The sequence below is a fragment of the Cebus imitator genome, unplaced genomic scaffold, assembly GCF_001604975.1.
Source record: "Cebus imitator isolate Cc_AM_T3 unplaced genomic scaffold, Cebus_imitator-1.0 Scaffold848, whole genome shotgun sequence".
NCBI lineage: Eukaryota > Metazoa > Chordata > Mammalia > Primates > Cebidae > Cebus > Cebus imitator.
This window is the reverse complement of record NW_016108163.1, coordinates 136,914-150,388: the sequence shown is the minus strand read 5'-3', so window position 1 is coordinate 150,388 and position 13,475 is coordinate 136,914. Positions and strand designations below refer to the sequence as shown.

The 13,475-nt window shown below is 40.7% G+C and overlaps 2 protein-coding genes across 5 annotated transcripts in view; one reads left to right on the top strand and one right to left on the bottom strand.

Moving 5' to 3' along the window:
* The window catches only part of ZNF184 (zinc finger protein 184), a 21,021-nt gene extending 14,868 nt beyond the window's left edge, over positions 1-6,153 (bottom strand). Inside the window, exons 1-3 of one of the 3 annotated variants that reach the window (XM_017520525.2) lie at positions 5,772-6,153; positions 5,331-5,476; positions 1,343-1,410 (exon numbers count right to left, since the gene is read on the bottom strand). In XM_017520525.2, the coding sequence (XP_017376014.1) occupies positions 1,343-1,410; positions 5,331-5,337 (75 nt within the window). In that variant the 5' untranslated portion in view covers positions 5,338-5,476; positions 5,772-6,153. Of the gene's footprint in view, positions 1-1,342; positions 1,411-5,330; positions 5,477-5,703 lie in introns of all 3 variants that reach the window. The other 2 variants (XM_037735585.1, XM_017520523.2) reach the window with 2 other exon arrangements.
* ZNF391 (zinc finger protein 391) overlaps positions 1-13,475 on the top strand; it is a 109,857-nt gene that overhangs the window by 73,549 nt on the left and 22,833 nt on the right. The window contains exon 5 of one of the 2 annotated variants that reach the window (XR_001822355.2): positions 5,239-6,331. The exons of the other annotated variant lie outside the window; for it this stretch is intronic. The gene's annotated coding sequence lies outside the window, so the exon portion shown is untranslated. The remainder of the gene's footprint in view (positions 1-5,238; positions 6,332-13,475) is intronic. 2 annotated transcript variants of the gene reach the window in all.

Sequence of the window (13,475 nt, the reverse complement as noted above, 5' to 3'; positions counted from 1 at the left end):
ATTTAAAAGGATTCAAGTCATACAAGATATGTTTTCTGATTATGAATATTTTTATTCTCTTGATTGTGGTAATGGTTTCATGAATTTATATATGTCAAAACATATTCAATTATATATTTTTAAATATGTGCAGTTTATTGTCACAACGTACCCCCCAATCAAAAAAAAAGTAATACCAAAAGTACTTGAGCTGAAAGTGGGAAGAACTGGTACCATTTCTTTGTTAAGAAGAATCAGTTATGGGACAGGGATTAAGCAGAGGGGAAAGTTTAAGAAGGAGGAGGGTTTGAGGTTGACGATGGCTGGTGAGCAATTGTTACCTTTTTTGTCTAAGTTCTCAATCAGTTATCAGTTTTTCCTAAAACATCCAGGTCACTTTTCTTCCATTAAAAATCATTAATGGTTCATAAATGGCCTATATAATAAAGCCTTCAACTTCTCATCCAAGTATTAGAGACTTTCATATTCTGACTTCATTCAATCATCTGTGTATCACTTGCCATAAACCATCTCTTCCAAATTTTTCTGAATTCTGTGTAACAGCTGTTAATTCTTACTTACGCACTTCTGCTTATAATCTTCTCTATACCTTAGAATCCATACCCCCATCCCTACTGCCTTACTTGTTCAAATATCCAAAAGTCACCTATATCCCCCATCCTCCATGAAACTCTAATCCCTCCAGATCACACACATTTTTCCATTCTCTAATATCTACAATACTCGTTTCACCTTTCTTACATTTACCTGTTTTGTTTTCTAGTAGTCATTTTGGTCTATTAAAGGATAAAGTTTTGGGGCCGGATGTGGTGGCTCATGCCTGTAATCCCCACACTTTGGGAGGCTGAGGCAGGTGGATCATGAGGTCAGGAGTTCGAGACCAGCCTGGCCAGCATAGTGAATCCCCGTCCCTACTAAAAGTACAAATAATTACCTGGGCATGGCGGCACACACCTGAAGTCCCAGCTAGTTGGGAGGCTGAGGCAGGAGAACTGCTTGAACCCAGCAGGTGGAGGTTGCAGTAAGCTGAGATTGTACCACTGCACTCCAGCCTGGGTGACAGAGCAAGACTCTGTCTCAGGAAAAAAAAAAAAATCAAGTTTTGTACTTCTTTTGCTCTCCCATCCTTGGAGCATGGCAAGATACTAAGCAAGAGGTAAGTGGTGAATATATTAATTAAAGCTGGAGAGGCAGCACCAGGAATGAGGTTACTAGACAGATAAGAGCCCAGAATGGATTCCAGCATTGATTTTTGATTTTTATAAAAAGAACGAACGAAAGAAAATAAATACACAATCACCTTCCAAAGAATAAAATGGCATATCAAGAAATCTCATCTTACCTGAAAACTGGCTGATGAGAGCAGAGTATGTCCCCCTTGGAGAAGGGTGGAGTCTGGGGAGGACTGATCTAGGGGAAGAAGCAGCACCATATGACTTCTGTTCAGTTTAGCTATTACAAGCAATCCATAAATCCCGTTTACTTTTCTTTTTGAAAGTAACAGAAACTATGCCATTTCTTTTATATTTTAGGATGCAAAAAAAGATACAAGATAACTGGGGCCCTGGTAACCTCCTCAGTAGGCTCAGGAGGTAAAGCATTGATTTATGATTCAGTTTTATATCTAGACACTTAGTGGTCATATGTATTATAAAACTCAATCTATGTTCCTCATTAAGTGAGGCAAACTATTTCTGCTGCCTTTTCTCTGCTGCATATAAAATATAAAGAAATGATCAGATTACTTTCCAAAAGTCTTCACAGGCCCTTTGAAAACTTTGCTATTAATGTAAATTAAAGATCACAATGACATAAGCTACTTATTCTACCCACCCAATAGAATGTCTTAAACAGACATGGTCAATGCTAATTGCTGGCGAGACTATAAAGCAATTAGAACTTTTTTCATTGGTATATGGTATAAATTTATCAACCACTTATGAAAACTGTTTCGTACTTTATACTAAGCTAAACATATGACTATCCTATGACTCAGCAGTTCCACTCCTGTCCTTACATCCATAGAAATGCTTATGTCCACCAAAGACTTCTACAAGGATCTTCACTGCAGATTTATTCATAATATCTCAGAACTGGAAACAACCCAAATGCCTTTTAACAGAATATAGCATAAACAACCATGGTATTTTCATACAATGGATTATTTCAAAATATAAGAAAGAGCTACTAACATGACAACATGGATGCATCTCATAAACATAATGTTGAGCAAAATAAGCCAGACACAAAAGAATGTATACTGTATGACTATATTAAGTTCAAAAACCAACCAAACTGATCTACGGTCATAAAAGTTAGAATAGTACTCCTGGAGGGATAACTGAGTGGGCAGAGGCACAGAAGACTTCTGGGGCATTAGAAACATTCCATATCTTGGTTATACTAGTTTACAGACACATAAAAATTCAAAAAGCTATACACCGTACAATATTTGTGTACTTTACTGTATATAACTTATACCTTAATAAACAAACAAAAACTTTGCTCTTGGGACAATCCATTCACAGAAGTAGTTGACAGGAAAGCCTGATTCTCAAAATGACTTGCCTGGTAATTAATTATTTATAATTATACAAGTCCTTTGTCTTCTTTAGGCTTCAATTTCCTCATTTTTAAAAGACTAGAGGCAAATGTCTGACAAACATACCTTTCAAAATTGTCTTAAAGAGGTCATGGTAAGGAAAACCAAATTAGGTATACCTGTTTCCACAAAGAAGACAAGAAGAATTTTCTCCTCTTAGAAATTTAATGTTCGCAGAAAGACTAGTGAGGGAAAATGTCTCTGGATATAAAAATTGAATTCGAGACATGAGGTGTGAAACAAAAAGACTAACAATGCTGTAGGAGATGCTTGGTAAAAAACAAGAAAAAATCAAAACAGGAAAGGGTCAAGATGGGTATTTATGAGCACACACAAATTCATGAGATAGTGGCAATAAGCCAAGTGAATTTACACCTGAAAAAATGAAGGGAAACCCAATCTAAAGACAGCGGGGAACATGAACAAAAAGAAAAGCTAAACAATCAAATGGACAGAACCTAAGTAATTTCAGGGGATCTAAATTGTGCCACTAAGGTGCGAGGACAATCTCTTTGGGATACCACCATCAGGATAGGTCAGTGCCATTTGATTTTAGTTCCAAGATTCAAATTCCAGAGAGACCTACCTAGCCTAATGTGGGTTTTAAGACCAAGCCTTGGTTAAAAGATAGCTGGGTAAAATTTACCCAAAATGATCTGATAGAAAGAGACAGACTAAGAGATGGATTATTCTATGTCATGCAATAATTTTGAGTGTGAAAGCTGATGGAAACTGTAGCTAAATCAAAAGGAAGAGAGAAAAAATCGAAAGCAGCACCACACTGGCCACAGTATGCCATGGACAGCTTACACAAGTGGGAGTGATAAATAATATGGAGAAAACACAAGTGGTTTCAACTGTGGCTAAGAATGTAAGTTTCATTTTGTAAAAAATGTATTAATCAAGAAATTTCTTAATTTATATTAATGGTGTCATGTCTCAGAAAGTAGAGGAAGCAATAAAGGAAACTATTATGCTCAACTTGATTTTGACCAGTAAGGAAAAACTGTTTTGTAACAGAAGCCTTAAGAAAAAAAGGAAGACATTATCTTGGGAATCAACAGTGAAAGAAAATGTTCTACATACACAGACAGGTACCCAAGACTTTAGGAAAACCGATTCAACAGAAATGTCTCAGGTAAGATGCTTTTTATTCCAAGTAACAGAAACCAATAGAACCAAAAACAGTAACAGTTACTGTTTTTGAAACAACTGTGTGCCTGGCACATAGTAAATGCTCAGTATGTGCTACAAATACTATGATTACAAAGAACAGAGGCTCAGTTTAGTTAATCATAATGATAAAATTGTGAGAAATCCCAAAAATAAATTAAAAGCAAAGGCTTTTAATGAAACTACTTTGGCTGATTTAATTCTGAGAAACTTAGAATAATAATAATAATTAAAAAAAAAAAGACTTGAAGAACAAAAAATTGAAAAGAAGTATGAACCAAACCTACATAAGACTTCTAATGATATTATTTTTAACAAAAGCAAGAAAAAAAGGACTGCATAATAGGTTAAGCCAAACTTGACTCCACAGCCATACCTACAGAATGTAAAGACAACACCAATGCAGAGGGAAGTCTACAGGGACACGTCATAAGCCTCTACCTTTACTGTGACCTGTTCGATGACATGTAGGAAGAAATAGAAGGAATATTCATCAAATCTGCTAGTGGCATTAGGTTGGAAAGGACAGTTAAAACAATGAATAACTAAATTAGGATTCACAATCATTCTGAAAGCCAAAAACGTGTGACCAAAAAATCGAACAATCATAAATATAAATCCTGACATTAAGGATGATAACAATTGCATTACACAACAATGGTGTAAATCTAGATTACTGCAGTTTATGTAAAAAAGATCTAAAGTTTACAGTACATCATTGATGGCTTTTAAAGCAAATGCGATCTGATGCCAAAGAGCAGAAGTCTAATCCGAGTCAAAGAGTAGTACATTATTCTTTTAGGTACTTTTAAAAGCACATCCAAAGAACTATGTTTACCTTTAGGCACTGCATTTTAAGAAAATGCTGACAAGCAGGAGAGTTTTCAGAGAAGAGGTCTAGATACATCACATAGACCAATCAAAAGAAGTGAGGCTGTATTGCTTAGAAAAGAATTTATGAGGAGTTTTAACAGCTGAACTCACATACCTTAAGGGCAGCAACGTGAAAGAAAGAACAGTTCTCTTTTCTTTGGAAGACTAAGAACTAAGATCAATACAAAAGTTACAGGGACAAGTACATCTGTTTAATGTAAGAAACTAAAAAAGAAAGCCAACAAGGGAATAGTCTGCACCCAAAATGGTGAGTTTAATGCCACACTAGTTCTGGCATAGGGTTGACAGATAGCCATCTGCAAAGGATATTTCAAAACAGACTCTTTCATTGAAGGGATAATTACCAAAATGTCTTCTGACTTCAAGATTATAATTTTAATATTTAATATCTAGAAGTCATGTGGGGATCACAGATATTCTGAATCATTATGTCTTCTCATTCCGCAACGGAATGAAGAAAAAATAAACTCTTCTCCCAAGTATCTCAGTATAAAATAACTAAGAATCTCTTCCTACAGTGTAATTCGGTTTCTTTGCTAATCACTAAGCATAGCGTTCCTTCCTTCCAGCTCTCCTGCTCTGATCTCAAGTATTTGATCCTTCAGTCATGACTGTTATCAAGCCTCCATGACCCCGCTGTCTCCCAAGTCGACCCCACTACCTTCCATCTCAGGAGCTCATCCCGTTCCTCAGGAACTTGGACAGCAGGGTTCGCCAGGCAGCGTTCCTTCAGCTGGTACCTCGGTCTGGAACTCAGATGTCTAGCTCCCCTTGCAGGGAGTCTGCAACACGCTGAGGTTGTCTACCCTAAAAGACACAGGATGTCGTCAGCGCATACGTCACACAATCACACAGCAGAGTCTTGCAGAGTGACCAAGAGGACCTACACAAGAGAAGTGCCCCAACAGGGCACTAGAGAGGCGTGTGGCACTCCGATGAACAAAACCAGAGTGGAGATCGGGTACGCAGGTTCTGCCTCAGACCCAAAAAACCTTTGGTGCCACCCTAGAATCTGGCCAGGGGCATCCACGGACCTGGTCTGTTCCCTCTGTGCACATTTGTGGCTCACACGCCTGCGAGCTCTGATAACACGAAGACACACCTGTTGCAGGGTGTTAAAGCTGGAAGGTGGACCAGCAGGGCGGGTCCCGGCACCCGACTTCCCCTTAGGCCAGAACAAAAGAACAAAGCCCTCCAAGGGATCGGGGCGGGACCGCCCCGCAGAGGAAGGCGAGGTGCGCCCCCTTCGAGGACGCCCCAGCTTGCTCCTGCAGAGGCCTCTAAGCGCGAAACCAGAAGGGTGACGTCACGGGCCCGGAGGGCTGGCTGTTGCCATGGTGATACCTGAGCTCCCCTCCCCCTCTGGCGACCCGCACACTCCGATCCCGGGTCCGGAAGCGGTTTGACCGTCACCAGACCTAAGGCAGGGAGCCGAGGCAGCTGGACTTGCCGAGCGCCAACCTCTTTCCACGCCTACAACCGGCTTCAACGGTCACTTCCGGTCGTTAGGAGCGAGTCCCGCCCCGCACGCTGGCGCCGGCGTTCCCAGAACGCTCCGCGACGCGGTCCCAGAACTTCCTTTCCTGGAGGTCTCAGCCGCCGCGTACGTTCGCCCTGCGCGGGCCGCGCGCTCTCGCTGCCGGGCGTTTGCTTCTGTTTGAGGTACGCGTGTGCGTTGTAATGACTCTGAAACTTGCCTGACTGAACGGATCGTAGGAAATACACGTGTACACACAGTTTAAAACGCAAACAAGCGTTACTTTATTACATGTTCTACCTTGTGTTTTCGGTTCTACTCCTTTGTCATTTTGGAAATACTAGTCGTTACCCATTAACATTATTTTCACGACTCTCAGTTGAGTGGCGAGCAACATTTTTTTTTTTTTTTTTTTTTGAGACAGGGTCTCGCTGTGTCGCCGAGACGGCAGTGTGGTGGCGCAATCTCGCCTCACTGCAGCCTCCGCCTCCCGGATTCAAGCGGTTCTCCCACCTCAGCCTCCCGAGTAGCTGGGATTACAGGCATGCGCCACCATGCCCGGCTAATTTTTGTATTTTTAGTAGAGGCGGGGTTTCACCGTTTGGCCAGGCTGCTCTCGAACTACTGGCCTCAAGTGATCCACCAGCCTCGGCCTCCCAAAGAGCTGGAATGAGCCACTGGGCCCTGCCCCAACATGTTTTTGAATGCTTAAGGAAACCCGTAGGTGATATTCCCAAGCTTTGCTCCTTAGTAGAGCATTTTATATGCCTGTCAGCCAGCACATAGCTGAGAGTGTGGTCCAAGGCCAGTCTGTCATTATGTGGTTGGCAGAAAAAAGAATCCAACAAATCGGATTTTATGTTTAAGACATGGCACTTGCATTTTATTGTGCTGGTGTGCATTCCCAGCATTTGGATAAGAGACCAAGGTCAAGTCTCTCAGCTTGTTGGCTGACAAAGCATTAAACCTGGAAGTCCTAACACTGAGTATATGAAAAACAGTTACGATGAAGGGAAAGGGAATAATATTTAGAAGTCTGTAAGAGCAGATTTCAGAAAACATCTGTAGGAACTAAAAAATAATTTCAAGAATACCAAATTTGGAGAATACCAAACAATTTGGTATCCTCTGTAGAGTACAAGAAAATTTGGCATGAATGGAACAGGAAAGAAAGCTGTGAGAGAACAGGCTTGTAACAAAAAGGACAAAAAATACATAGCAAGCCTATTTAAAATGCAGCAACATAAAGTCATTCTGGAGAAAAACTGAATTGATGCTGTGTTACAGTGAACCATTTATGTATGCGATATTCTTTTGTTTTATTTTTGAGAGGAGTTTTGCTCTGTTGCCCAGGCTGGAGTGCAGTGGTGGGATCTGAATTCACTGCAACGTTTGCCTCCTGGGTTCAAGTGATTCTCCTGCCCCTACCTCCTGAGTAGCTGGACAGTATTCTTTTAAAGCTTCTCTATGGGCCGGGTGCGGTGGCTTATGCTTGTAATCCCAGCACTTTGGGAGGCCAAGGCGGGTGGATCACCTGAGGTCAGGAGTTGGAGATCAGCCTGACCAACATGGAGAAACCCTATCTCTACTAAAAATAAAAAATAAAATAAGTCAGCCGGACGTGGTGGCGCATGCCTGTAATCCCAGCTACTCTGGAGGCTGAGAGAGGAGAATTGCTTGAACCCACAGGGCAGAGATTGCGGTGAGCTGAGATTGCCACATTGCACTCCAGCCTGGGCAACAAGAGCAAAACTCCATCTAAAAAAAAAAATTATGATTGAAAAGGAAAGGATGAATATCACTGACTAAGAGAAAGTGATAGATATGAAGGGCAGAGGATAGAAAGCCAACATGTGGATAATTGGCTATCAAGGAGAGACTAGATAAAATCAGCTATCATTAACACTTTCTATGTGCCAGGCAGCATTCTAAATACCTGTATTAACTTACTTAATTCTTAAAACAATCTAATGAAGTTACTTCTTTATTATTATTTGTACTTTAAAATAAAGGAAATTGAGGCATAGGTAGGTTGCGTGACTTTCAAGGTCAGGTAGGCAGTAAATGGGGAACCTGGGAGTAGAAGTTTAGTAATCTGGTCCCAATCACTCTTAATCTCTCATGCTAGATTCCCTAGTAAAGAGATTTTTTTTTTTTTTTTTTAATTCCTGAGTTTAAGAAGAATACATGTGCATATTAAACACTTCAGGCCTGGCATGGAGGTTCATACCTGTAATCCTGGGAGCATCACTTGAGGCCAGGAGTTGGAGGCCAGCCTGGGTAACATAGCCAGACCCTACCTCTACAAAAAATTTTAAGTTAGCTGGGCATGATAGCATACACCTATAGTCCCAGTTACTCAGGAGGCTGAAGTGGGAGGACCACTTGAGCCCAGGAGTTTGAGACTAGTGTGCTATGATGGTGCACTGCACCCCAGCCTGGGTGACGGAGGGAGACCTGTCCCCCAACTCTCCCAACAACAACTACAAAAACTAAAAACAGGCCAGGTTCGGTGGCTCACACCTGTAATCCCAGCACTTTGGGAGGCCAAGGCAGGTGGATCACTTGAGGTCAGGAGCTCAGACCAGCCCGGTCAACATGGCAAAATCCTGTCTCTACTAAAAATACAAAAATTACCTCGACATGGTAGTGGGCACCAGTAATCCCAGCTACTTGGGATGCTGAGGCAGGAGAATTGCTTGAACCCAGGAGGTAGAGATTGCAGTGAGCTAAGATTGTGTCATTGTAATCCATCCTGAGTGATGAAATGAGACCGTGTCTCAAAAACAACAAAACAAAACAAACACTTCATAATATTCCAGAAAGAGAGACCCAGGCATATGCTGGCAAAGAAAATTTAAAACTACAAAGGGAAAAAACAAAGTCCTACAAACAACCAAAAAGCTAAATAATTACAAAGGATCAAAAGTCAAGATGCCTTCATCTCCGTTTTGCTACATTAAGAGCTAAGAAACAATGGAATGATAACTGCGGGGAAATATCTGTGACCCAGATTTTTATATCAGCCAAGTTGTCTTTCATACATAGAGGCCTAAGAAATAAATTTTAGAATTGAATGAATTTTAGATAACAACACCTTAACTTTTAAAATTTGTTACTATTTTTTAAGGACCAGGTTTCACTATTTTGGCCTGACTGGTCTCCAACTCCTAGGCTCAAGTGATCCTCCCTCCTTGGCCTCCAAAAATGCTGGGATTACAGGTGTGAGCCACCACATTTGACCCTAAGTTTGTTTTATTTGGCCAGTACAACTGTTTGTGGTAATTTGTTTTGGCAGCCCTAAAATATTGACATAAATTTTAGTACTGGGGAGTGGGGTGCTGCTGTAATAAATGCCTAAAAATGTGGAAAGGACTTTGGCATTTGGTAATGGGTAGAAGCTGGTAGAATTCTGAGGCATGTAAATTTTAAAAGCCTAGATTGTCTTGAAAAGATGGTAGAAATGTGAACATTAAAGTTAGATTCTGGTGAGAGCTCACTTGGAAGTGTGGGACATGATAGAGAAAGCATCAGTCATCTTAGAGAATGCATATATTGTCATGGAGAGAACATTGCTTTTTTTTAAAAAAAAAAATAGGACAATGAAAAGACAAGTCATAGACTGGGAGGAAATATTTACAAAATACATATCTGATAAAAGACTGTATCCAAAATATATAAGAACTCTTAAAACTCAACAGTAAGGAAACAGATTAAAAAATAGGCCAAAGACCATAAGATGTCTTCAAAGAAGATATGCAGATGGAAAATAAGCATATGAAAAGGTGCTCCACATCATATGTCCTCAGGGAAATGCAAATTAAAACAGTGGAGGCCAGGCGGGTGGCTCATGCCTATAATCCCAGGACTTTGGGAGGCCAAGTTGGACTGATCACGAGGTCAAGAGATCGAGACCATCCTGGCCAACATGGTTAAACCCCGTCTCTACTAAAAACATAAAAATTAGCTAGGCATGGTGGCGTGTGCCTGTAGTCCCAGCTATTCAGGAGGCTGAGGCAGGAGAATTGGTTGAACATGGGAGGAAGAGGTTGCAGTGAGCCAAGATTGTACCACTGCACCCCAGCCTGGTGACAGAGCGAGACTCCATCTCAAAAAAAATGAGATGCCACTATCACCTATCAAAATGGCCAAAATCCAGAACCCTGACAATACCAAGTGCTGACAAGGATGTGGAGCAACAGAAACTTTCATTGCTGATGGGAATGCAAAACATTAGACCCACGTTGGAGGACAGTTTGACAATTTCTTACACAACTAAACATACCATTACCATGGGATCTGGTCATTGTGTTCCTTGTTATTTGTGCAAAGAACTTGAAAAGGTATGTGCACACAAAACCTGCCCAAGAATGTTTATAACAGCTTTTTTCATGGTAGCCAAAACTTGGAAGCAACCAAGATGTCCTTCAGTACATGAACGAATACTTAAACTATGGTACATTCAGACAATGAAATATTCAGTAAGGAAAAGAAATGAGCAATCCAGCTACCAAAAAGGAAGAAAAACAGAAGAACATTAAATGCATATTGCTGAGTGAAAGAAGTCAACCTGGAAAAGGCTACATACTGTGTAATTTCATCTATGTAACGTTTCTGAAAAGGCTAATATAAGGAAACCGCAAAGTTCAGTGGTTGCCAGGGGTTTAGGGGGAGGGAGAGAAGGACGAATAAGTGACTTTCATTGGATTTTTAAGGCAGTGACACCATTCTGTATGATTTTGTAATGGTGGATACATGTTGTTATACGTTTGTTACAACCTGTAGAATATACAGCATAAAGAGAGAACCGTAATGTCAACTATGGCCTTTAGTTAGTAATAATTTATCAGCATTTGCTCATCAGTTGTAACAAATGTACTACAGTAATGCAAGAAGGAAGGAGTATACTGAAACTACTTTCCACTCAATTTTTCTGTAAACCTAAAATTGTTCCAAAAATTTTCTGTTAATTTTAAAATATAAGAATTTTAAAGATGCTTATGGTAAGATCTCAGAAAGAAATGAATGACGTAATTAGAAACTGAAGGAATGGTGGTGATCTTTTTATAAAGTGGCAGAAACTTGGCTGAATTGTATTCCACAGTTGGGTGGAAAACAGAATTTATAAATAATGAACTTGAGTATTTAGCTGAGAAGACTTCTGAGTAAAATGTGACATGTGCAGTCTGGTTAGTCATTGCTGCTTATGGTGAAATGTATGAGGAAAAAGAGAAGCTGAGGAAGGAACTATTCAGCAAAAAATAACAAGCACTAATGATTTGGAAAATTTTTAGCCATACCTTATACAAATGGGGCTTTCAATACATGTTGAGGACACAGAAAGATATAATTTCTGTTTTCAGTGACTTCTTTATCTCTATGTGGCCCAAAGTGGCCTCAACTCCTGGCCTCAGGAAATCCTCCCACCTCACCTTCCTAAATGCTGGGGTCACAATCCATAAGCCACTGCACCCTGCCATCAGAAAACTTTGTGCTTAAAAAAACAACTCAGCAAAATCCAAAGCAGCTAGTGATATATTTGAACTAAAATTATTAATCAACTGTTGGCTTGTTTGTTTTACAGTAACAATGACCAGGGACTGGCCACAGCTGCATTCTTATCGGCTTTACTGGGCTGAAAACAAAAGCATGGTAGAATGGATCTCAGTAAAGGTAGACAGTCAGGACTTAGTTGCAGGAAACAAAAACTAGTCCAGTTTCTATGTTAGCCCTAAACTGGAAACAAATCAAATGTCCTTTTGTACTTAAAAAGACACATTGTCAATTTTTTTTTAAATACGAAGAATACCAAATAAAAGTTTTTTCTACAAAGAAAAAAAAAATTACCTGGGAGTGGTGGTGCACGCTTCTAGTCCTAGCTACGCTGGAGGCTGAGGTAGAAGGCTGGCTTGTGCCCAAGAGTTCAGGTTACAGTAAGACATGATGGTGCCACTGCACTCCAGTCTGTGTGACAGAGGAAGACCCTGATTCTAAAAAAAAATTTTTTTAAATTATTTACAATATATTTTTTATATTTCTTTGGTATCTAACGTTATTCAAAGCTAGAGTTGCAAATGACTTCAGCAAAAAAAAAAATATGAAGATAAACTTGATAAAAATATGTCCACCAAATAAAAAGGATGTGATAAGAACTATGAACAACAGTCTACAGCACAACTTATATTTGTAGGGACACCTGGCTGCCCCATCTAACTGCTTCATGGCTATCCCCTCAAATTATGGTCTTCCATAAAACTAGTGAATTTCTTCTAGTCTTCTTTTGAGCCTGTAGGGGTGAGAGAATCTTTTTTTCTCTGCTCTGGCGTTTGGATATTTAAGTCTGAGAAATGAAGCTGCCAGTAGACAGATTAACAGATGAAAAGGCCTACACATTTATTATGCACGTATTCACAGGGGTCCCAGAAAGTGTGAGAGAGACTCAAAGAAGGGGCAGATGGCTGAAGCTTAAATAGGACTTGCAGCTACGTAAAGAAATAGGGGCGGCCGGGCGCGGTGGCTCAAGCCTGTAATCCCAGCACTTTGGGAGCCCGAGGCAGGTGGATCACGAGGTCAAGAGATCGAGACCATCCTAGTCAATTTGGTGAAACCCCGTCTCTACTAAAAATACAAAAAATTAGCTGGGCCTGGTGGTGCGTGCTTGTAATCCCAGCTACTCAGGAGGCTGAGGCAGGAGAATTGCCTGAACCCAGGAGGCAGAGGTTGCGGTGAGCCGAGATCGCGCCATTGCACTCCAGCCTGGGTAACATGAGNAAAAAAAAAAAAAAAGAAATAGGGGCTTGAAGGCTCCTGGAAGGTGGTGGCAAGAAGCAATGGGAGGGTAAGGGGAGCAACTGCTCTGGAAACAAAGCTTGTCTTATTATACAGATAAAGCCTCCCAGGTAGCCGCCCTCAGAATAGGCGGTGAAGAAAAGAATAGAACTGTCTGGGCGAGATGTCCAGGGCATGGAGACATTTAGTTTTCTCTCCTGGAATCTGAGTTAATCTTTTCTGGTTAATACAGATTCCAGTGAGAGGGTTCATGACAATCTCCCTCTGGAGGAACTTCCCTAAATAAAATAAGGGAAACTTAGAGAAAGCCCCTCCCTGCCATTCCATCAAGAAAGAGGATCAAGAGGCAGTGGGGCTTCGGGAAGTCAGAGAGGCTTTGATTCTGAGGTTGTTTCTTTAGTTCAAAGTACTCAGCACTTCCAAGAGCCATACTTTGGGGCATCCTTTTCCGAGCCCTAACAAGGCTCTTCAGAAAATCTGTCTCTTCCCTTCCTGCCCTTCCTTCCTTTCTCCTTTTCCTCTTCCTCATCTTCTTCCTTC